The sequence below is a fragment of the Malaclemys terrapin genome, chromosome 10, assembly GCF_027887155.1.
Source record: "Malaclemys terrapin pileata isolate rMalTer1 chromosome 10, rMalTer1.hap1, whole genome shotgun sequence".
Taxonomy (NCBI): domain Eukaryota; kingdom Metazoa; phylum Chordata; order Testudines; family Emydidae; genus Malaclemys; species Malaclemys terrapin.
The window spans coordinates 1,610,496-1,631,861 of NC_071514.1; the positions used below are offsets into that span (position 1 = coordinate 1,610,496).

Genomic DNA, 21,366 nt, shown 5'->3' on the forward strand with positions numbered 1-21,366 from the left:
CACCCCCCGGCACATTGGAAAGTTGGCGCCTGTCGCTCCAGCCCCGGAGTCAGTGCCTGTACAAGGAGCCGCATATTAACTTCTGAAGAGCCGCATGTGGTGCCAGAGGCGCAGGTTGGCCAGCCCTGATCTGGATGATGGGATTAATTGTCCCCTCAGCAGATTCGCAGATGACATTAAACTGGGGGGAAAGGTAGATATGCTGGAGGGTAGGGATTGGATACAGAGGGACCTAGACTAATTGGAGGATTAGGTCAAAAGAAACCTGATGAAGTTCAACAAGGACAAGTGCAGAGTCCTGCAATTAGAATCCCAGGCACTGCTACAGGCTGGGGACCGACTGGCTAAGCGGCAGTTCTGCAGAAAAGGACCCGGGGATTACAGCGGACAAGAAGCTGGATATGAGTCAGCAGTGTGCTCTTGTGGCCAAGAAGGTCAACGGCATATTGGGCTGTGTTAGTAGGAGCATTGCCAGCAGATCGAGGGATGTGATTATTCCCTTTATTCAGCATTGGTGAGGCCTCATCTGGAATACTGTGTCCAGTTTTGGGCCCCACACTACAAGAAGGATGTGGAAAAATTGGAAAGAGTCCAGCGGAGGGCAACAGAAATGATTAGGGGTCTGGAGCACATGACTTCTGAGGAGAGGCTGAGGGAACTGAGATTGTTTAGTCTGCAGAAGAGAAGAATGAGGGGGGATTTGGTAGCTGCTTTCAACTACCTGAAAGGGGGTTCCAAAGAGGATGGAGCTCGGCTGTTCTCAGTGGTGGCAGATGACAGAACAAGGAGCAATGGTCTCAAGTTGCAGTGGGGGAGGTCCAGGTTGGATATTAGGAAACACTATTTCACTAGGAGGGTGGTGAAGCACTGGAATGGGTTATCTAGGGAGGTGGTGGAATCTCCTTCCTTGGAGGTTATTAAGGCCCGGCTTGACAAAGCCCTGGCTGGGATGATTTAGGTGGGGTTGGTCCTGCTCTGAGCAGGGGGTTGGACTAGACACCTCTGAGGTCCCTTCCAGCCCCGATAGTCTCTGACTCGAGCCCATGGACCCACTTGGAGCCGGGTCCTGCCGCAGCCTGGTGCCCGCAGTGCCCTGTCCCGCTCTGGTTCTGCAGGCCCCGGGGGCGCTAATGAGGTCAGTGTAATTAGGCTAAAGGGAGGCGCAACCCCCCCATGAACGTGCAGCGCCTGGCGGGGGGGGCGGACTCGCGGCCCCCCCCCGCGTTAGGTAACCGCGCCCCGCCCCCTTGTGTAGGCGGGAAGGGGAGGCCCCGCCCCCGCCGGTCTCGCGCCGCGCCGCGCCGGGGAGATGCCGCGGGCCGAGGCCGGGACGCTCGGGGCTGAGGAGCCGCCGTCGCCGCTCGCCCGGCAGCGGATGCAGGTGAGGAGCTTGGGCCGGGGGAGACCGGCCCCTGGGGCGCCTCGTCCGCCCGCCCGCCCGCCGCTAGCGCAGAGCGGCTCGGCCGCCGCGTGTGGGACCGGCCCGGCCCGGGGGCGCCCCGCGGCCGCCTCCCCGCGCCCTTCCCCGGCCGCCCCCTCCAGCCGCAGCGGGGGGCTGGGCCCGGCCCCGGCCGGTGCCGCTCACTCGCCTTTGTACAGCGCCGGGCACCGCCGCGCCTGACCTGGGCGCCCCCGCCCCGAGCCTGGGGACAGGGAACCCGGGCGATGGTGGGGTTGCCCAGAGGGGAGAAAACCCGTGTCACCCCGGGGTGCGCGGCAGCGGCGGCTGGTTTTCAACGCTGTAACCCCCCCCCACCCCCAGCCTCCGCTTCCTGCAGCCCTTCGCCCGGCCGCCCCGGGGGAGGCAGGAGGGAGTCCCGGATCCGTGCGAGAAAAGCAAACGCGGGTCTTGGCAGGAGCGATCTGCCTCTTGGCAACTTCCCACGGTCTCGGGCTTGCCGGAGGCAGGCGAGCCGGTGTGTGACCGGGGCGTAGTGGGAGACCACGGGGGGAATAGGGTCAGAGGGGAGCCGGGTTAGCCTGGAGCTGTGAAAAGCGACCGAGAGTCCGGTGGCACCTTATAGACTAACAGACGTATTGGAGCCCACGCTGGCGTGGGTGAATGCCCACTTCGTCAGACGCATGCGAATGTTTTCGTCGGTGGTTTGTAGCACTTCCTTGCCGTTGGAGTAGAAGGAACGGCTGGTGTTGCGCGCTTTATGAGCATGGACACACCAAGCGGGTACTAGGTAAAGGCACGTTCTTTGGGGAGGAAAGCTTCACACTTTGGGCTTCAGCTATAAGGCGAGAGAAAATCCCAGCAACAGCTTTTTTTTTTTTTTTTTACACGAAGTGTTTGTAAAATGACATATTTAATACACACTCGTTTTCAAATTATTTGTGCCTATTGCTCGTTATGTGGAGACAAGTTACAGGAGCTGAGTTTCTAGTGTAGTGTACTTCATATTTTTCTCTCCGTCATTTGTGTAGGAGCACACACCTAAAGAAAACCCCAGTATGAACTATGTGTCAGAAAAAGCTGAACGAAGAGCAGTTTTCAGAAAACAAGTGGAAGTTCTTCTCACCCCGTTATCCATGGAAGAAGAGAAACGCAACAAACGTCTGCCCCAGAAACGCTTACTAGAAAAGTTTTCTAGTAATGAAGGGCCTTCAGAAAGAGAACCAAAAGTCAAAAAATCCCATGGTGATCCCACAAGTCAGGAAATAAGAGATGTATCCTATAAGGCTTCTTCCAGTCCACGAGGAGTAATCCCCAGTATGTCTTCACTTCATAATACAACTAGCATGGTGTCACCCGCAAACACCTCAGTTACAGTTGATCATGATTCAGAAAACAATTGGGATACAGACAGTGAAGGAAGTAATTCCGATGTCTCTTATCTGGTAAGAAACCAAACATTGTTTTTTTGTGTGACTAGATTCTCTTTTGCTTTTAGCTTCCTCAATATATTCTTAGCCTAGCCCTCAATTTGTCTTATTTGGTATCTTTCACATTTTGAAACTTCAAGTATTGATGATTTTGTAAATGAAGAACTGTTTGCTCCCTAGAAAATAGTAAAGGGAATACAATTATTGTACTGTTTTTAACGGAATACAATTATTTTACTTCATTATTTTTAAAGATAGAAAAATAAAACTTTTTCATAATTATTCAAGATAAGTTATTCATTTGTACATAACCCACTGTCTTAGATCTTTTTCTTAATGATACATATTGGCTGTAGCTAAATATTAGTTTACTTAACATAATTAATCTTGACAGTCTGTAATGTATGAGAGACTATTTTTTGCAAGCAGTCATAGCTAAACAAAATCCCGATAGCAAAAATCCAAACCTAAGGTCTTGATCCTGCCACTGACTCCACGTGGACCTTCCTGAGTGGTATCAGTTTTGGGATTGGTTCCTAAAAGTTTTGTTATCAGAAAAAGAAAATTATTCTATTTTATTATCGTATTGACCAGTATTGTTTTGCCATTTCCTTGTACTCTGTCTGTCTATCCATCTGTTGTCTTTTCTCTTACACTTAGATTGGAATCTCTTTTGGGCAGAGTCTGCCTTTTTGTTCTGTAGTTGTACAGGATTTAGCACAATGGGTTCCTGTCCCATCACTAGGGCTCCTAAGTGCTATGGTAATCCAAATAATAATTTTCAGAATGTACCACATTTCCCTTTTTCTCTAAGATACCAAGAAATAACACACATCTTATTCTATTAGCATCCAGTATTTGGCTTCTGAATATAACTGAAAGACACATATCTGAATAATTCTACTCTTATAAAGAATTTAGCTACCTTTAGTTCTAAAAAGGACTCTATTAATTAATTTTTCTATAAACAATACCAGAGACAACTATTATAAGACAGCCTAATATCAGTATTGTTGTACATTTTTCAGTGTTGCATAATTGCTTCATGCTTTCATTTATTGTTTATCAATGTAATAATGATATTATTGAAATAATTTTAACATCCATAAAGAACTTTAACACTCCATCTTCCTAAGTGTGTGCCTGAGCTGTGTGTGCAAAACACTCCTATCCTGATACAAAACCAGCTTGGCTTCTGTCGATATGTGCAATTAAAAGTTTTCTAAAGTTACCATATTGACTAGCTCCCTCACATTTTTCTTCAGTTCTTCTTCAAAACTCAGCAGGTGTGCCTTCAAGAAATTGAATTCAGTCACCATTCCTTAAATATCAGTCTTTGGTGCTGGTCTGTTTTATCCTTTCCTGTTCTGGTATATCTTTTGGGGGGGCAGGGAGAATGTGTCCGTGGTAGGGTAAAACAAAGAATCCACAGCTTCTTTGTATTAAGGCAAAATATAAATTGATATTCATGTCTGTGACTGGACACTTTCTGGCCACACTGATGGAGCTCTGTTAAAGCACTACTATCTAGGAGTATGTTGTAATGTGGCACTTTCCCCCTTTTCCTCCCAGTTCTGTTTTAACCAGTTTGTCAGCTTTCTAGTGTTTTGTGTCTTTTTGCTTTTAATGACCTCATACTGTAACAGTTGTTTGGAAATGGAGGAGTGTCAGGTACTCCTCCCTATAAAGTAAGAAAAGCTTGGAACCTTTTTAAAAAAAAAAAAAAAGGCCATGCGACTTTGTACAGTGTTTATTTTCTCAACAGTCCAGGCCTTTTTGTGCACTCTGTAATATCCTAAACATTATCCTACAGAGCAATTGCTTTTATTTGTTTGTGCAGGATGGATCTTCACAGCTGTCAGCCTATGAAAGAAAAAGACTAAAGAACATTACAGAAAATGCTAATTTTTTTGCTTCTCTAAAGCTGCTTGAGGTTTGTATGATTTCTCCCTAGAGTAAGAATAAAATTGTCACTCTAAATATAATAGAAATTGCCATACCAAAACTAACCCATAGTTCATTTAGTTATGAAACATGTCTCTAACACTGTCCTATACCAGATGCTTCAGAGAAAGGCATAAAAACTTCACAACTGACTTTTCAATTATATATTGCAGTGATCTACCACAGTGATCTGATTATGCTTTGTGCATACTTTTTGATAGGGCTCTATTTTTTTTTGAAGATGGGATTTCATTCATTAATATTTATAAAGTACTTAAGTTATGGAAACCATTATAAGTGCTATGTATTACGCTGCTACCCTGAAGGAAGTAATCCAACAAATTAAAGTAGTGACATTTTAAATGTTATCTACAGATGCGGATCCTGCTCTTCCTCTCCTTTCCAGATTCCTTCTCTCTCCTGTGTACTGTTCTGTTCTTTCTCATAGGTCTACTCTGGCATTAAGGAGTAAGTTCCTTCCTTGAAAGTCCACTCCTTTGCTCACCCAGAGCTGGTTCTGAGCAGTCTCTGCTGGTTCTTCTCACAACAGAGCTAGAAAAGCTGGAGATGGAACTGTTCAGTCCGAGGTGCAGAGGCACAGCGAGCCCTAGCTGAGAGGAAATGGGGTTTATGCTCACCAAGACTCAATCTCTGTGGTTGGGGGACGAGGGAGTGACTTGAGCAAATCTGCCCACATGTCTCTGAAGAGCTCAGAGGAGACAAGTTTAAGCCCCTCCCTCCCCCCATGTAGCACATCAGACTCCTTCCTACCTGTGCACACAAACCACTCTAAAGTGCCGTATGTCTAAAGAAATAAAACACTGAACAAGCACTCAGCTGCTCCCAGTTTGGTCTTTATCCCTGCAATTGTATGCTGAATTCAAATCCCATAGTGATTATAATTTTAGTGAGTTAAACTGATATTACAGCTTTTATAATCCTCTTCTGAATCTTATTCATAAATTCAAAATCTAATATAAGTTTTTATATATCAGCGTCTCTTTTAAAATATGATTTCTGTTCAAAGTCACTTTCTCTGGCGCTTCTTGTTTAGGATTTTGTTTTTCTTATACTGCAAGATGAATACAGCTATAGAATAGCAAGATGGACTGTATTCTGTTCTTGTGTGCCATCCATGTTGTTCAGTGAATTTTTCTGGTAGTGGGTAACATGACTTGAAAGAACAAGAGGCAGAAACTGCATCGTTTGAGTTTCGGATTTACTCTTTAGTTTGTAGAATTGGAAGTTAGGAAAATTTGGTAAACTGAACAAGTCAGATAATTAATTGAGAGAGAATAAACACAGAAAACTGTAATTTTTAGTCACTCCATAATCATTAGTTTCCTTTAGTTAACTGCATTGCACAAAAATATTCCAAAAAACCACTTGTTCGTCTGACTATATTTCTTACATTTCTTTAAAGTCAGCTGCAAGACTTCGCAAAATGGCAACCAAAGGACAATCTCATGGAAACAAAAGGTAAAATAACCATATCTGAGATATGCATCAAATTTTTTTTGCTAATTCTACTTTTGTCGTATGTATGGAGTACATATTTAAATCTGGATCTGGACCAGCGTTTCTCAGATGCAGCCACCGTGGCCACATGTGGCCACCAGGGGCTTGAGTTGCGGCCACAGCCTCCTGGACTGTGATGGGGGTGGGCCAAAGCAGTGGCCCCTGCCCCGAGGCTGCCAGCAGAGGTTGGGTCCTGCCCCCTTCTGGAGAGACAAATGCTTGAGGAGCAAGCTGCTAGTGAGTTCCTCACCTTCCCTGGGGTCCCATCCATTCTTCCCATTGCCTCTGGCCCCCACTGCCACTGTATCCACCTCCCCATCCAGGGCTTAATTTGTCCCGGGGCTTTCCAGGGCTGAGTAAGTCTTCCGCTGTGAAAAGTGATATTTGTATGTTTGTATGCGGTTACTAGCTAGCAAGTCTTTAAAAAAGCAACCCAAAACACACAATAAATAAGAACGTGCAAAGCACCTTATTTGTGTTTCTGTTCCGTTTAGTTCCAGTAAAGAATAGCGACAAGTGTACATTATTTTTATTGAGTCCGCAAAAAATCCTAACATAAATAAATTGGAATTATTTGGACATGTATATGTGCATATTTATTTCTGTCTTTCCTAAACTTAATTAGAAATTGTAGTTAAAATTGTAACAGCAGTCACCAGCAAGAGTTAGTGGCCGCACTCTGAGGCCCCCAAAAAATTTGTCATGAGAACCCCCGATCTAGACCACCAATTACCTTAAATTGTCCATGTGACTTCTCTATTGGTAGGTTTTCACTCAGTGCATTTCTGAACTTCATCTTTTAAAAAAAAAAAAAAAAAAAGAGAAATAATGGTAGTATGAATCAGAGAGTCCTGTGGCACCTTTAAGACTAACGGATGTATTGGAGCATAAGCTTTCGTGGGTGAATGCCCACTTCGTCGGATGCATGTGAGGTTGACATGCACCCGACAAAGTGGGCATTCACCCACGAAAGCTTATGCTCCAATACATCCGTTAGTCTTAAAGGTGCCACAGGACTCTGTTGCTTTTTACAGATCCAGACTAACATGGCTACCCCTCTGATATTTGGTAGTATGAATGTCTTTCTGGTCAAAATATCATGAAAGTAGCTATTGTATTTTCAGTGAGATTTCAAGAGCAACTTGTTCTTATAGAATCATAAAATTTTAGGCTGGACAGGACCTCAAGAAGTCATCTAGTATGATATCTAGCTTGATGGCTAAGAAGAAAAAAATCAGTCTGATAATGGAATAAAGGGAAAGGGAGCTGGAGAGGAAAAATTTAAAAAAGGATAAAAGGGAACATTAGGTATAGGTATAATAAGTATAGAAACACAGGCATTAAGTAAAAACGGGAAAACAAGCTACAGGACAGAGGAATAAGAAGAAAATAAAATACAGTATGGAAGACGATATAAAGGAAGACTAGTGGGTTGAACGGAGGCCTGGAGAGAGACAGACTCAACATGTACATTTCAGCAACTGTGGGGTTGGCAAAGTAAAGGTGTATGTGTTAACAGGGTGTATTAGGGCATTGCTGAAAGAGGTCAGAGTGTAGTTTGCATGGACAACCTTAACTTTGCATTTCCTGATTTCAGAAGTTTTGGGTTTTGCTCCACTCACTGTTCTGCCAGAGGATGACATACCACCAACCAGCTTTAACTCTGTGTTAACTTAGTTGTTTGCCACTGAACAAATACCTAGAGTTGGGGAGAGAGAACAGTGAGAGGGTAGATTTATCACTGAAAACCAAAAGTGTAGTAAAGATAAACATTCCTAGACAACATAGACTAAAAACATAATGTGGTGTAGTAATTCTTTTGTAGGCAAATAACTGTCAGGGATGGGCTAAGTATATTTGGTCCTGTCTCAGCACACGGGCATGGACTAGACAACCTCTTGAGGGGGTCCCTTCCAGCCCTACATTTCTATGATTCTGTGAGCAAAACACATTTCTAGACTGAATCAAAGCTATTTGTGATATTAGTCTGGATCAGAACTCTAGAAATAAAGATCCAAACCTATTTTGGATTCCTTCACCCTAGGAACCCATTGTTTATTTGAATATATATTGTTTGACTATTTCCATTCTTCTAGAGTTAAGCCCAAAAAGACAGAAGCTGAGACAGTACGTCGAAGATCTATGCGCTTACAAAGAGTAGATCCATCCGGAGTTCCATTGCCCGAAATTCCAGCACAGCCAGAACCAGTAATTGATGAATATGTAAGATGGTGAAGGAGAAAGCAAGAAATACAGTACAGTGCATATTTGGCAGCTTTATGAAAACATGTTAGATTTTTATTTAGAGATATTGAAATTTTTAATAAATCTGAATGGCTTTAACTGTGATAATACTTATTCCTAATTGCTAAATAAGTTTTATTTGATAACCTGGAGATACTGGAGAAGTTTTGCATGCAGTGAATAGTATGGGTCAGATTCTTCCACCCTTGTTCATGTTGAGTAGTACTTTGTTCCATGAAAAGCCCCATTGGCTTCTGTGGGGCCTCTCAAGAGCAAGAACAGGAGAATATGGCCCTGTGAAAGTGATCTCGGGTTGTGTAGAAACAAAGTAAATTCTATTCAAAATGATCTCAACAGAGCATGCTCTGAGAAGTTCTATTGAAAGGTAACGCTGATGGCAGAAGTGGAGTGTGCAATAGTTAATTCGATGTTCTGAGGCTTAAGCTGAAGAAATAAGACTTTCCCACTTCTGTGTAACATTATAGAATCTTGAAGGAATGTTACGTATGCCCAGTAATTCATAGACTCATAATTGTTCGTTTTTTGTGTTTTCAGCATATCTTGAATCTAACTTTTCATTAGCTTATTTTTTCCTGAGACATGTACTACCTTATTTGAGGAAGTTATATAGCAACATGTAAATTTATATTCCTGTGTGAGCTGATAATTTAGGTTTTCTGTATTACTATGGAAATAACGCTAAACTTCTGCAATATAGTTGTTGGAAACAATGCTTCTCAGAGTTGGGAGAAAAGGAAAAGGGTATAGGAGGCCACTTGTTTACACACTTGTATTTACTATTTCCTGCCCTTCTCTCCTGGAATAAGATATATTTTGGTATGAATTTCTTTTTATGCACATTTCAGTATCGTGAAAGGATAGATTTATGTTTGTGGCATATATAATTGCTAAATAGCTCCCTTTGCTTATTCATTTTTCTAGTTGAATGAACTGGTTGGGAAGCTGTAAAAAATGCACAGGGTATTTAACATTGTTCTGCCTTTTAAATAGCCTCAGTTGCCACCTGGACCTCTTCCAATGGTACCTGCAAATCCGAGTAAGAGCAGTGAATCAACGGACGCATTTCTGGAAACATGGACAAAGATAAGTCAGGTATCCGTCATAATTCACTAATTTTGGGGGGCATTTAGCCTGAGCTCATAATAACTTTGTGCCCAAATTTAACTTGTACTTTTTTTTTTCTGTCTTACAATGCAGATAAACCCTAATGATACTGAAAAATACATGTGTAACTTAGAAAGGTAATCTATAAACAATGTATTTCTGTCAATTTTAACCCTTTTGGGGGAAATATCTAACAATTTAATGATGTTGCCTAGATACAAAGCCAGTCTGAGTCATATGATCCTGAGTGAAGATGCTGTTACAAAAGTTGTCAAAAATAGAATATATTCTGTGGCTATCCATCCTTCTGAAAGCAGGACCTTGGTGGCAGCTGGAGACAAGTCTGGACAGATTGGTCTTTGGGATTTGGTAAATTGCTTGTGTGATCTGTCTTTGGGGGAGGAGAGGGTTGTGCTTAGGATTCATCTATTGGGAATCTTAGGGGCGGGGGGGAGTCAGATAACTGGTGAGAATGATTTTAGTAAATCTAATTAGTAGACAATTACTGAAGCGAGGCTCCAGTGCTAAAGTGGTAACGTCTGTGAGACAATACGGTTTTTTGTTTTGTGGGGGTAGGCAATACAAATTTTATGTGCCTGAGATTGGGATGATGGCAATGAGGGAATCATGTCATCTCAACTTGTGTAAATAAAATCGTTATGCCATCACACACTAGCATGCATTTATTTATGCTACATTGTCTCTCTCCTCTCATCAGCAGAAGTTGGTCCAATAAAAGATATTACCTCACTGACCTTTCTCTCACATTGTAGAAAATTATTGAATATTTGTTAGCATATCCAAACAACTACTATTTTTCATATCACCATGACTCTGAAATCAAATTGTCTTCGTTATTCCTACATTCAAAGTTCTTGTCCATGTCCTCCTCTTGTGACTTGATTATTGTAGCTTCTTTCATTCTGGCCTCCCTGACACCCACATCGGCTCCTTCAGGTTCATACAAAATGAAGCTGCTACTATAATCTTCCTTGCCCACTGTTCTGAATGTGCCAGCTCTCTCTCTGACTGTCTACTCTAGCTCCGTGTTTTTCTAATGCATTATATTCCAGTTTCTTGTCCTCATCTTTAAGACCCTTTACAATTCTGCCTTTTACTACTTATTTGCAAATATCTTCTATTGTGTCACCATCCTCTCTGTTCTGCCATAGATGCCCATCTTAAATGCCCATTTTTCTCTTCTGCAGCTGTTTGCTCTTCCTTTCATGTTGTCCCTTATACATGAAGCCACCCTCCCTGACTTAGTGTGTAAAGCTACTGTCTTAAAAACCCTCCTTAAGACCCATTTCTGCCTTGATGCCTCCAAGAAATCAATCAACTAATGTTAGCTAGATTAAGACACTCTAAGATAATATATCAGCTATGTATAGTTTTAAAAAATCTTCATAGTTTAGAGCCATCAAATTGTGCCAACCAGTGTTGTTACATGATGAAGTGAAGTATGATCCAGTGGTTCTGATGCCAGCCGTCCCAGGTCTGGTTCGAAGCTTTGCCATAGAGACACCCTTTGTGACTCCAGGCAGTGCATTTAGGGTGAAATCCTACCTCCATTGAAGTTAGTGGCAAAACCCCCTTTGACTTCAGAGGGGCTAGGACTTTACCCTTTAGCCTCTCTGTGCCTCAGTTCCTCACCTATAAAATGGGAATAATAGTACTCCGCTACCTGACAGGGATGTTATGAGGATAAAAATATTAAAGATTATGAAGTGATCATGTACTAAAGTAATGGGGGAATCCACAAGATCGTTGATCTCTTAGGTACCTATTTCCATTACGCTTGTACTCCTTTTCCTCTGTTGTTTGTTTGAATTGTTACATTGTCTTAAATTCTAAGAGCAGAGGCTATATCTTTATATATGGTTGTATAGCACCCTGCACAATGTGGTTACATTCTTGATTGGTACCTTTGGTCACTGCTGCAACATACACAAATAATGGAGTGACACACACACAAAAAAAGAATTGGAATAAATTGTAAAACCCTCTAAAAATGACCTAATGTAATTGTTCTGTATATCTGGGTTCAGTATCCATCAAGGGTAGGACAAGTTTAGTTTGCAGTAAGGGAGATTTAATTTGGTTATTAGGGCAAAATTTTCTAACTATAATGATAGTTAAGCACAGGAACAAGTTGCCTAAGGAGGTTGTAGAAACACCATTCTTGGAGGTTTTTAAGAACAGGTTGGACAAAGACGTGTCAGGGATGGTCTAGGGATATTTACTCTTGCCTTAGCATGGGGGAATGGACTAGATGACGGCCTGAGGCCCCTTCCAGACCTACATTTCTATGGTTGTATGATATTGCAAATCAACAGAACAAGAAACAAATGCTTTTGCCATAAGCCTGGAATCTCCCTTCTCCAGTGGAATAAGGCAGAAATTACCACATTCCCATGTACAGTTGTGTATATTAGGCCTACAGAATTATCATAACGTGCATGGGCAACAAGACCTACTCACCCTCTCACTCCAAATGACTAATGATAAAGCAAATGATACTTTAACCTCCTCAGGAAAGCTTGTCCACGAGAGAAGTTTGTGTTACTAATTAAGATGTAATAGCTGTCTTGGCTTTCTCTGAATTCAGTCTAGGTTTACTGAAGGTAGCCCAGTTTTGGGGCAAAGAATAACATCCATAGAAGGAAGATGGTACCAGAATATTTTAAATTTTGATTGGATGCTATCGTGGTATTAGCATTATTAGAAGATAAGATGTAGGAAAGTTTTACTGTTCAGTTTTTAATTCCCAAATTGAATGTAAACCAAGTCTAGCAATAAAAACAATCCGACGAGATAGAACTTAAGTTATAGCAGAAGTTGCAGCTCTTACTCTCTGGGAGGTACAGTAATTATGAAATTGACAGTAAATGTCTAGCACATGTAGCTAAGCCAGTTGTACAGTGATGAAAAGGATGAGGGGATACAAAGCATGGGCCTGTCAGTAGTATATTGAACTGTAAATTGTGAGTAAAATAATGCACTGTGCCCTCAGGCAGAACTCATTAACATCAGTGGCAGTTCAGCCTGAGGAAGGGCTCCAAAGACTTGCCTCAGAGAGACTCAAATAGGGCTAAATTTACAATTTGGACTGCTGGAAGCAGTCTTGTTCTATTAGTTTACCTAGTGGAATGGATTTGTTGCTGTATGCCATCATTCAAAAAAGATTAGGAAAAAGCGAATCAATATTAGTTGTGATACAAAATTGAGACACAAGTCTCTTTTTGGAAGAGCAATAAAATGTAAAAATAGAAATGACATGGTTAATTTAACATTGTGTTCATTAAATCTTTTTATTTTCAGAACTCTAAATCTGAAGATGGAGTATATGTCTTTATACCACATAGTCAACCAGTAAGCTGCATGTATTTTTCTCCATTTAATCCTGTTCATCTGCTATCCCTGAGCCATGATGGAACAGTACGATGTGGCGATGTTACCAGAGCTGTCTTTGAAGAGGTGAATGTTCATGCACTTCCATTATGCATAAGTCTCCATCTGAATCTATCAATATATATAGTTCTGAAGTATATTCAACCACTTAATACCAAAAATAATTTGTTAGCTCCTCGGGTTGCTGGAAAATTTACCACTATTTCCTCATAAGGCTACATAAAATAACCATAAAAAACTTTTTCATAAAAATACGGCTCCCTTCTCTTCCCCCCCCCCCCCCAAAAAAAAAAAATTGGAAACCACATAGCCAATCAAGTATCTGGAAAATTTGCCTTGTTTTTGATTTGACTGCAGTGTTTTAAGAGAACATCCTCATAACATGTCATGGACACCCTCTTTAACTTATTCTCAGTAAGGAAATCTGTTTCATGTTAAAATGAGTTTCATCTGCATCCATGTGACTCTTTATTTAACCCAGTAATTCTCTTCAATTTTTTTTATTTTTTAGAGAGTATATTTTAAAGCAGCAAATTAACAGTTTTTCTTTAGAGGAGCTCTGAAAATATCAATCATGATGCAATGTAAAACCCGTTAGCTTAATTGTTCTCGCCCTTTTCCCCAGACAACTGCTTGGAGCGCCACAAAGGGGCCAAGTGGCACATACATCCTATCTTTGTGGATCTTGGGAAGAGATTTGCAATTCTTCTATCCCAGTGGGTCTCAAACCTTTTTTACTAGTGACCCCTTTCACGTTGCAAGCCTCTGAGTGCAACTCCCCTAATAAATTCAATACACTGTTTAATATATTTAACACCATTATAAATGCTGGAGGCAAGCGGGCTTTGGGGTGGAGGTTGACAGCTCGCAACCCCCCATGTAATGACCTTGCGACCCCCTGAGGGGTCCTGACCCCCAGTTTGAGAACCCCTGTTCGCCTGGTCCTGGCTTCTCATGGTTGCATGGCTTCTACAAGAGGAGTTCTGCTAGTGGCCAGGTTCCCTCGGAGGGCACAGTAATGAAGTCTTAAATTAATGTTGCTTAAAGTACCATTACCTCAACTGTGGATAATTGTCACTATGATGGGAGACTGGCATGGACAAAGGCTTCTCCTCATTCCGAGTTTGTTCCTCAAATTCCATGGAGCTTGATCCTTCTTGGTGCACCTGACGAGGGGCTTCCCTGGGATTGGGGTGGGGACAGAGCCTGTACTACCCACTTCAGTACCCAACTGAGATTTGCTTAGTGAGTCTTTCCTTTGCTTGTGGAAATAGTGGGATGACAAGACCTTATGTGGGAGTTATAAATATAGGATTTGAAGTACATTGTATTTGCCATACTTTGCATTGTGTTCAGTTTATTGTTCAAAATACCCTATATAGAGATACTTCCTGTATTCCATGTGGTCTCATGAAAAAGCCACTTAAATGGATCACTGCGGCTGTTTTAACTGATGTTACTAGTATAATTCAGTGTGAAAGTACATAGCTATAGTTAAAGCAAATGACATTCTATTGTATACTTCAGTAGCTGTGAAGTATCAATATGGAAATAGTTGATTAGTTTGATTTTATTTTTAACCAATTATATATCGCCTTACATAAACTCCTGTTCCATGCTTAGGTGTACAGAAGTGAAGAAAACAGCTTTTCTTCCTTTGACTTCTTGGCAGACAATGCCTCCACGTTGGTGGTAGGACAGTGGGATGGTGACGTGGCTATTGTGGACAGACGGACACCAGGAACTTCTTCTGAACTTACTGCAAACATTAATTCAAAGACAACAAGAACTGTCCATGTTCATCCAGTGAACAGACAGTATTTCATTGCTGCTGGTGCAGTGTATGTACTTCAAAATGTATTAGTGATTTGTGTGCTTTAAGAGCTCTGTGCAATGGTTTCACAGGAAGGCATTGGAAATCAGCTGTAAATGGCATCGGGTTGGGGAGAGCGATCATCTACTGATATTTATAATACAGAAGTTAGTTTTTTAACCTAAATATGTATTTTCTGATCATTTAGGAAAACGTTCTACAAAGAAACGTAAAAACTGATATAATTTGGCTTTCCCTAATATTTTGGTGTTGGGAGTAAGAAAAGGACTTGATGGGACATTTTGTTTTTGGGAAGAGGATTAAAAGTACTAGCACACCTGCAGTTGCCATTTTCACAGATGGTGCCACTTCAAAAACGAGTAGCATAATTTTTTTTTTTAGTGATCCTTGGGGAAATTAAAGGCTTTTGATAATGGCTCATGAAGGAATTGACATTTGTAATTACTGTTTGCCTTGTGAGTGGTTTAGGGCAAGATGTATTATAAATTCTAGCTATTAAAAGGCAATTATTATTGTATTTAGGTTTTTTAAGGTGCAGCTAGTGCACTCTGTTCCTCCACTTCCATGTAAGTAGAAACTGAAAATTTAAATGTTAAAGTTTATGCAACTACTTCACTTTATAGTAGTAATGTAACTACTTCCCATTCCATAATGAAACCTGTTCTAAAATGGCGTGCTGTGTGTGTCTTGCAGGAATGTTTGCATTTTTGATGCACGGTACCTGAAGCCTAATGGAAACAAGCCCATAAGCTTTCTCAGTGGACACACAAAGAGTGTTGCTTCTGCCTATTTCTCACCTATTACTGGTAACAGAGTGGTGACAACATGTGCTGATGATACGTTGAGGTAAGGGTGTGGGAAGGAAGATAATACAGAAGTACAATTCACTGCCTAATATTTGTTCTTGATCGCTTTTTCTTGACATTTTTAAGTAGAATTTCTTGTAATTTTTTTATAACAAATGATTTCTTTGCTTACATTTTTGCCCTCATTTCTCTTTATAACCTACAACTGTGACCATAAATAGACACAGAGATAGGGCTAACTTTAACCTTTTTTTTTTTTTTAATGAGTCCATGTATAGCAGTTACAAGTGCTGAGATCCTGAATTTCTTCAGTGTTGCTGCAAAAAGTCTTACAAAAGAGCTGGTATTTTTATATGTTGCCTAGAGGTGGATAAAGCATATGACATAATTAGGACTGAATTCATAGCCTGGACTGTATTTTTAAAAAAGTCTCACTTTTCATGCTGTCAGTTTTGTGATCCTTATTTAAATAATCTGGACATCTAAGTATCTGATTACATCACAAATTGGGTACTTAAATGTTTAAGTAACCTAAATTACATCACAGAATAGTAGGCACAAAATGGGAGGCCTCGTTAAGGCTAGGCTGAAAAATCAGGCCCTATACAAAACAGTGGGTGTTTAAAAACAAAATCATATTCTTTCAAGAATGTATGCAATAATCATACCACTATACCTGACATGTCAGAGAGAGGTGGATGAGAAGACAGTGAAGAGAGCAAAGAGGAAAGCACAGCAGGCCTCTAGTTATAAGAGTGCACTGGCTTCATCTTCTGGCCTTGTGCTTTACTCCTGTATTATTTACGGCAAAAACTGTTGCTCAGGAATTGGACTTTTTAGACACTTGCGATGCTGCAGCACAACTGACAGTAACTGAACTGTGTTGGTGCTTACATCATCATCTTTCAAAATGGATGGTTGCTATTAATTCATAAATTACATGTATATGTTGGATACTAATTCTGTGTAGACTGGAGGACTTTGTATATTACTTGCAATACATCTTTACAGCTCCATATGCACAACAGATATTTAAAGACCTAGCCTTAAAAAGTAGGGTGTGATATGGAACCAACCCAGTAGTAAATCTCCATAAATCTTTGCAGTTCGAACAAGACAAACGTAGAAGTTCAGATATTCCAGATATATTTTCAAAAGAGCATATTAGTATTGGGGGTCTGTGTGAGCTTTTTACTTCGGGTAACCCTCTACTCCATAGGCTTTGGAGCCAGGAATGGGCACCAGCGCTTTCATAAACTAAGGTTAATCATGATCGTCTAGTCTAGCAGTTCTCAACCAGGGGTCTGGGACCCCCTGGGGGGCTGTGAGCAGGTTTCAGGGGGTCTGCCAAGCAGGGTTGGCATTAGACTTGCTGGAGCCCAGGGTGGAAAGTTGAAGCCCGGGGCCCCGACCCCACCACCAGGATGTGGAGCCGAAGCCTGAGCAACTTAGCTTTGCGGGGCCTCCTCTGGTGTGAGGCCCCAGGCAGTTGCCTTGCTTGCTCCCCCCCACCCCCAAATGGTGGCCCTGACCTTTAATCTACTGGATATGCAGCAAACCAGTTGTTGTGGCCTGGGTTGGCCATGAAGCTTTTATAGCATATTGGAGGTGGGGGCTCAGAAAGAAAAAGGTTACGAAGCCCTTGCCTGTGACCTCCTGCACATTGGAGACCACAGAACCTCACCCATCCACTCCTGTAACAGACCCCTAGCCACTGGCTGAGTTACTGGAGTCCTCTAATCATGATTTAAAGACTTCAGGTTACAGTGAACTTTTATTGTTGTTGGCTGGGATAAACTTGAGTGGTGCTCTGACCCCACATGCCAGGTCCCAATGCCACTCCCTCAGATTTGGGGGGCGTGGGTGTAGGGGCTCCTGGGCCAGGGTGTTGGGTTGCTGGTGTGGTGGGCCCCTGAGAGGGGAAGAGGAAGATCAGGCGGAGGAGCAAATCTCTGCCTCCCCCTCTCCCCGTTTAAATTGCCCTCTGCAGCCCCTGCTGCGCTCTAATGTTCTAAGGGAACAGACTAAAGTAATTCTGTTCAAAAAGACAAACGCTTGCTTTAGAAGGCATATCTGTTAATGGAATCAGGACTTTAACACCTGTCCCTGAATTGGATTTCACAAGTGCAGAACCTATTAGTGTGTTCCAAAACATGTATTACCTGTAAACTGCCTATGTATATAGTCAGGAATCAGACAAGTCTTGTTTTTATTTGTGTGTGTGTGTGTGTGTGTGTGTGTGTATATATATATATAAAAATAATTGTATATAATTATATTTTTTATGATTTGCTTCACTTTACAGAGTCTATGATACCAGCTCTTTATCCTCTATGATTCCTGTTCTCACTGCTGTCAGGTAAGTTACATATACCAGTGCTAAGGATCCAGCATAAGGATTGTGGCTGCTTTGAGTTGCTGTAAAGCTAGCATAACCACTTGGTGGAGTGAGCCGCCAGGTAGCAGAGAGCTGTCATAGTGGCTTGTACCGTGAAAAGGGGGCATGGCTGGGGCTTGCCTAAACCTGGTGATTCTCCAGCTGCTAGAACAGCTATTAGTGTCCTAGGCAGCTGCGTAAGAGAGAGCAGCCCTGCCGCTGTACTTTATTAGATGGAGTCCTCAGCTAACCCCAGGATCAGGGTTGTGTATAGCCAGCTTTGGTTGCCCAGCCACCCTGCTCCAGGCACAGCTTGGATACAGCCCAAAGTTGAGTCCACTAGATTTGTGAGGAGGCTTTTAATATCTTTTTGTGTAACTAAAGTATTAAAGCCTGGCATGTCCCTGTACTTTTGAGAAGTTTTCTCATGTTTCAGGGTGTGGTCTCAATTGGTGTTTCTTTTATACATTTTGTAATTCTAAAAAATTTTGCAATTGAACGAGATCCTCAAAGCAACACATTTTGATAGTAAAGGGCACTGCTTATAAGTGGAGAGATCTTTCTTTTCCTTATTCCCTTTTCTTCATTCCCGCTTTGCCCAGGCCTAAAGCTGGCAAATCCTTTCTGTGAACAAGAAAGGCTGGACTCCCTCCATCAAATCAGTTGTTGCCACCTCGGGGGTCACTGAGGGGCTGGTATTAGGTATGGCTGGCCTGAACATTTAAAATTTTGCATTTTTTTTAAAAGATTTTAATGGTTTTCCCCTGGATTTGTATCCAAAGACAATCCCAGAGCTTGAGTACCTTTTACAAATGGTTGCTTATTATGTCAGAGGATCTCTTGCTACATTTTTGTTGCCTTTAGTCCTCCTTTTTGTCCTCTTACAATCCCTTCCTCTAGAAGGCCTGGTGAGAGGAAAGGGGTGGATCTTATCATTAATGTACACTTCTCCTCTGATCTGTTGAGGAGTAGTGTTGAATGGTTCTGAAAAGTACCATCCCCAAACAAGTTGAATGTGATGATGGCTAGAAGGTGAGGATAGATGTGTGGCTAATGGATGCTCTACACAAGAGCGCTTGAAATGGCAGCATTTAAATATGCAACTTACTAAATTCAGTGTTTGATTTTCATGTTTTCTCTTTCATTTTTCTGAATAGACATAACAATAACACAGGACGGTGGTTAACTAGGTTCAGAGCAATATGGGACCCTAAACAGGAAGACTGTTTTGTGGTTGGCAGTATGGCACGCCCAAGGCAAATAGAAATCTTCCAGGACACTGGTGAACAGTTGCACTCTTTTTATAATGTAGATTACCTTGGCTCTGTTTGTTCCATCAATGCCGTGCACCCTACAAAGAATATCTTAGTGGGTGGTAACTCCAGTGGTCGTGTCCACGTTTTCAAGGATTGAAAAGGTTGCTGAATTTTTTTCCTACATAAAGTATGTTTGTTTCTCAGGACAAAAATATGCATTAAAAGGTTTTAAATTACATTTTATTATTTTGGAAACATTCTGTATTTTTTTTTTTAAAGTTCCACATATTAAATCTGTAGCAGTCCTACCACACCAACCTATGGTGAGTCGTGTATTCAAGTAGGGAAAAGCTGCATCCATAATAAAAAGTCATATTTCCTAAAGCCATTTTAAGTATGACCTTTAACAAATATTTATCATGTATAGTTTTAACATTGGGCCTCAACTTGCTCTTTAGATGTAATACATCATGATTGTGGCTTTCCTGAAATTTACCTTAAGTTTATTATACAACATAGTCTGTGTTTTCAGTAAAACATATCCCTTTAGTAAAATGTGTGACAGTGGGCCATGAAATCTTACTCTCAGAATTGTTTAATGTTGGTGTATGTAGATGATAATAAATCGCAATACACTGAGGTGCTCAGTTGTTTTGGGATACTGCATTAGGTGGGAACTGTAACTTTATTTAACCTCTTCACCGATATTTGGAAATGGAAGTAAACAGCACTTTGATGAAATTTCACAGATAATATTGTGGGATGTAGAGCTAGGGGTCACTGTGGGTTCGCTCTTCTGGTAGCACCTTCAAACTCATCTCTGGGATTAAGGTCCCATTGTTGGAAGCACTGTAGATATGTAACACAGACAACAGTCCCTGCCCCAGGAAATTCACTTTCTACAAATGAGCTAGGACACAATGGCCTAAATACAGAGAGGATGGGGTGAGTTGAGAGGCTGAGGTAATAAAATAAACAGGGTTTTGCAGAAAAGCACAAATCACACATTGTTGCTTGCCTAATGGTTTCATTGTAAAGGTGACAAGTTAAGTTTGCAGCAGGATATTCTCTCTCTAAGGTGGCTAAGCTGTTGAATAATACAGTGGAAAGGATTGAGCCTTGCCCCTCTGCAGCTGACTGTCGACAAGTGACACTGGAGACAGTTTTTGTTAGCTTCTTGATTTTTAGCTTGTGTAGAAAAGGGAGGTGAGGTGGTCTGTAGTTTGTGATACTCCAGCATCACGAAGTAGTTTCTCTTAGTATTGGTTGTAGTATTGCATCTTTTAATATGGATGCTAGATCATCATTGCCTTCTTTGACAGGAACAGTCCCTTTTAGGAAGGGGCTGCAGATGTTTCACACACTCTCCCTTAGCATCCAGCAAGGAGTCAGAGTTGCAGGTGGTGGCACTGACTGTTCTGTGTTTCCATGACACTTTTACTTGTCAGTGGGCTCAAACTTTGGAAGGAGGACATGGTGTTTCTGGTCCTGCTTTCAGCTTGCTCTTGATGGCCCAAGGCTATCCCAGATGTGGGTGATTTTTTTTCCTGAGAAGTAAGAGAATTCTTGGCAGCAGGAGATGGTCTGGATCAAACCTCTCGACTGAGGCAGGTTCAGCCTCACTGCACCATATTCTCAGACTGTGTTTTGCAGGATAGGCCCTCTAAACCTTTTTGCATAGACACCCCTACTCTGCTCTGGGCCACTGCTCACTGCCCTCCTCTCCTTTCCTTCAAGGGCATAAAGAAGTCTGGAAAGGAAGTGGAACTGCCTGGGAGCAGAGGAATCAAAGTGGCCACAGGCCCCTCTGCTCGTGAGAAGCTGCGGCTGAAAGAGTTTAGAGCTGTGTGTGGACACTTACACACTCCCTGCTTGGCCCTCTTTCATTTTCACTAATGTGTAAGCAGGGGCTGAATGAGCTCTCCCCTGACAGCTAGTGGTGAACTGGGGGGAAAGACCTCAGAGTTGCCTCTTTGAAGAGACACACCTACTCTGCCAAGGGGATCAGCAGACAGACCTGCA

At 41.8% G+C, this 21,366-nt stretch overlaps 1 protein-coding gene across 3 annotated transcripts; it reads left to right on the plus strand.

Annotated features, from left to right (window-relative positions):
• The first annotated feature begins 1,117 nt into the window (after positions 1 to 1,117).
• On the plus strand, positions 1,118 to 19,590 carry WDR76 (WD repeat domain 76). 3 transcript variants are annotated; one of them, XM_054042332.1, is made up of 13 exons: positions 1,118 to 1,135; positions 2,431 to 2,844; positions 4,670 to 4,762; positions 6,197 to 6,252; positions 8,388 to 8,514; positions 9,547 to 9,648; positions 9,754 to 9,797; positions 9,876 to 10,029; positions 12,982 to 13,137; positions 14,695 to 14,912; positions 15,599 to 15,751; positions 18,017 to 18,070; positions 19,246 to 19,590. In XM_054042332.1, the coding sequence occupies exons 2-13, from the start codon at positions 2,458 to 2,460 to the stop codon at positions 19,499 to 19,501; spliced, it is 1,800 nt and encodes a 599-aa protein (XP_053898307.1). In that variant the 5' UTR covers positions 1,118 to 1,135; positions 2,431 to 2,457; the 3' UTR covers positions 19,502 to 19,590. The 3 variants fall into 3 exon arrangements, with proteins under 3 accessions (XP_053898307.1, XP_053898305.1, XP_053898306.1); XM_054042330.1 differs by lacking the exon at positions 1,118 to 1,135 and adding an exon at positions 1,285 to 1,381; XM_054042331.1 differs by lacking the exon at positions 1,118 to 1,135 and adding an exon at positions 2,169 to 2,189.
• Positions 19,591 to 21,366: the final 1,776 nt, after the last annotated feature.

Bases quoted from the DNA above. Each gene is read 5' to 3' on its own strand.
- WDR76 (XM_054042330.1), top strand. From the start codon at position 1,310: ATGCCGCGGGCCGAGGCCGGGACGCTCGGGGCTGAGGAGCCGCCGTCG. The intron at 1,382-2,430 runs GTGAGGAGCTTG...TCATTTGTGTAG, and splicing joins TCGCCCGGCAGCGGATGCAG to GAGCACACACCTAAAGAAAA. The intron at 14,913-15,598 runs GTATGTACTTCA...TGTGTCTTGCAG, and splicing joins TTCATTGCTGCTGGTGCAGT to GAATGTTTGCATTTTTGATG.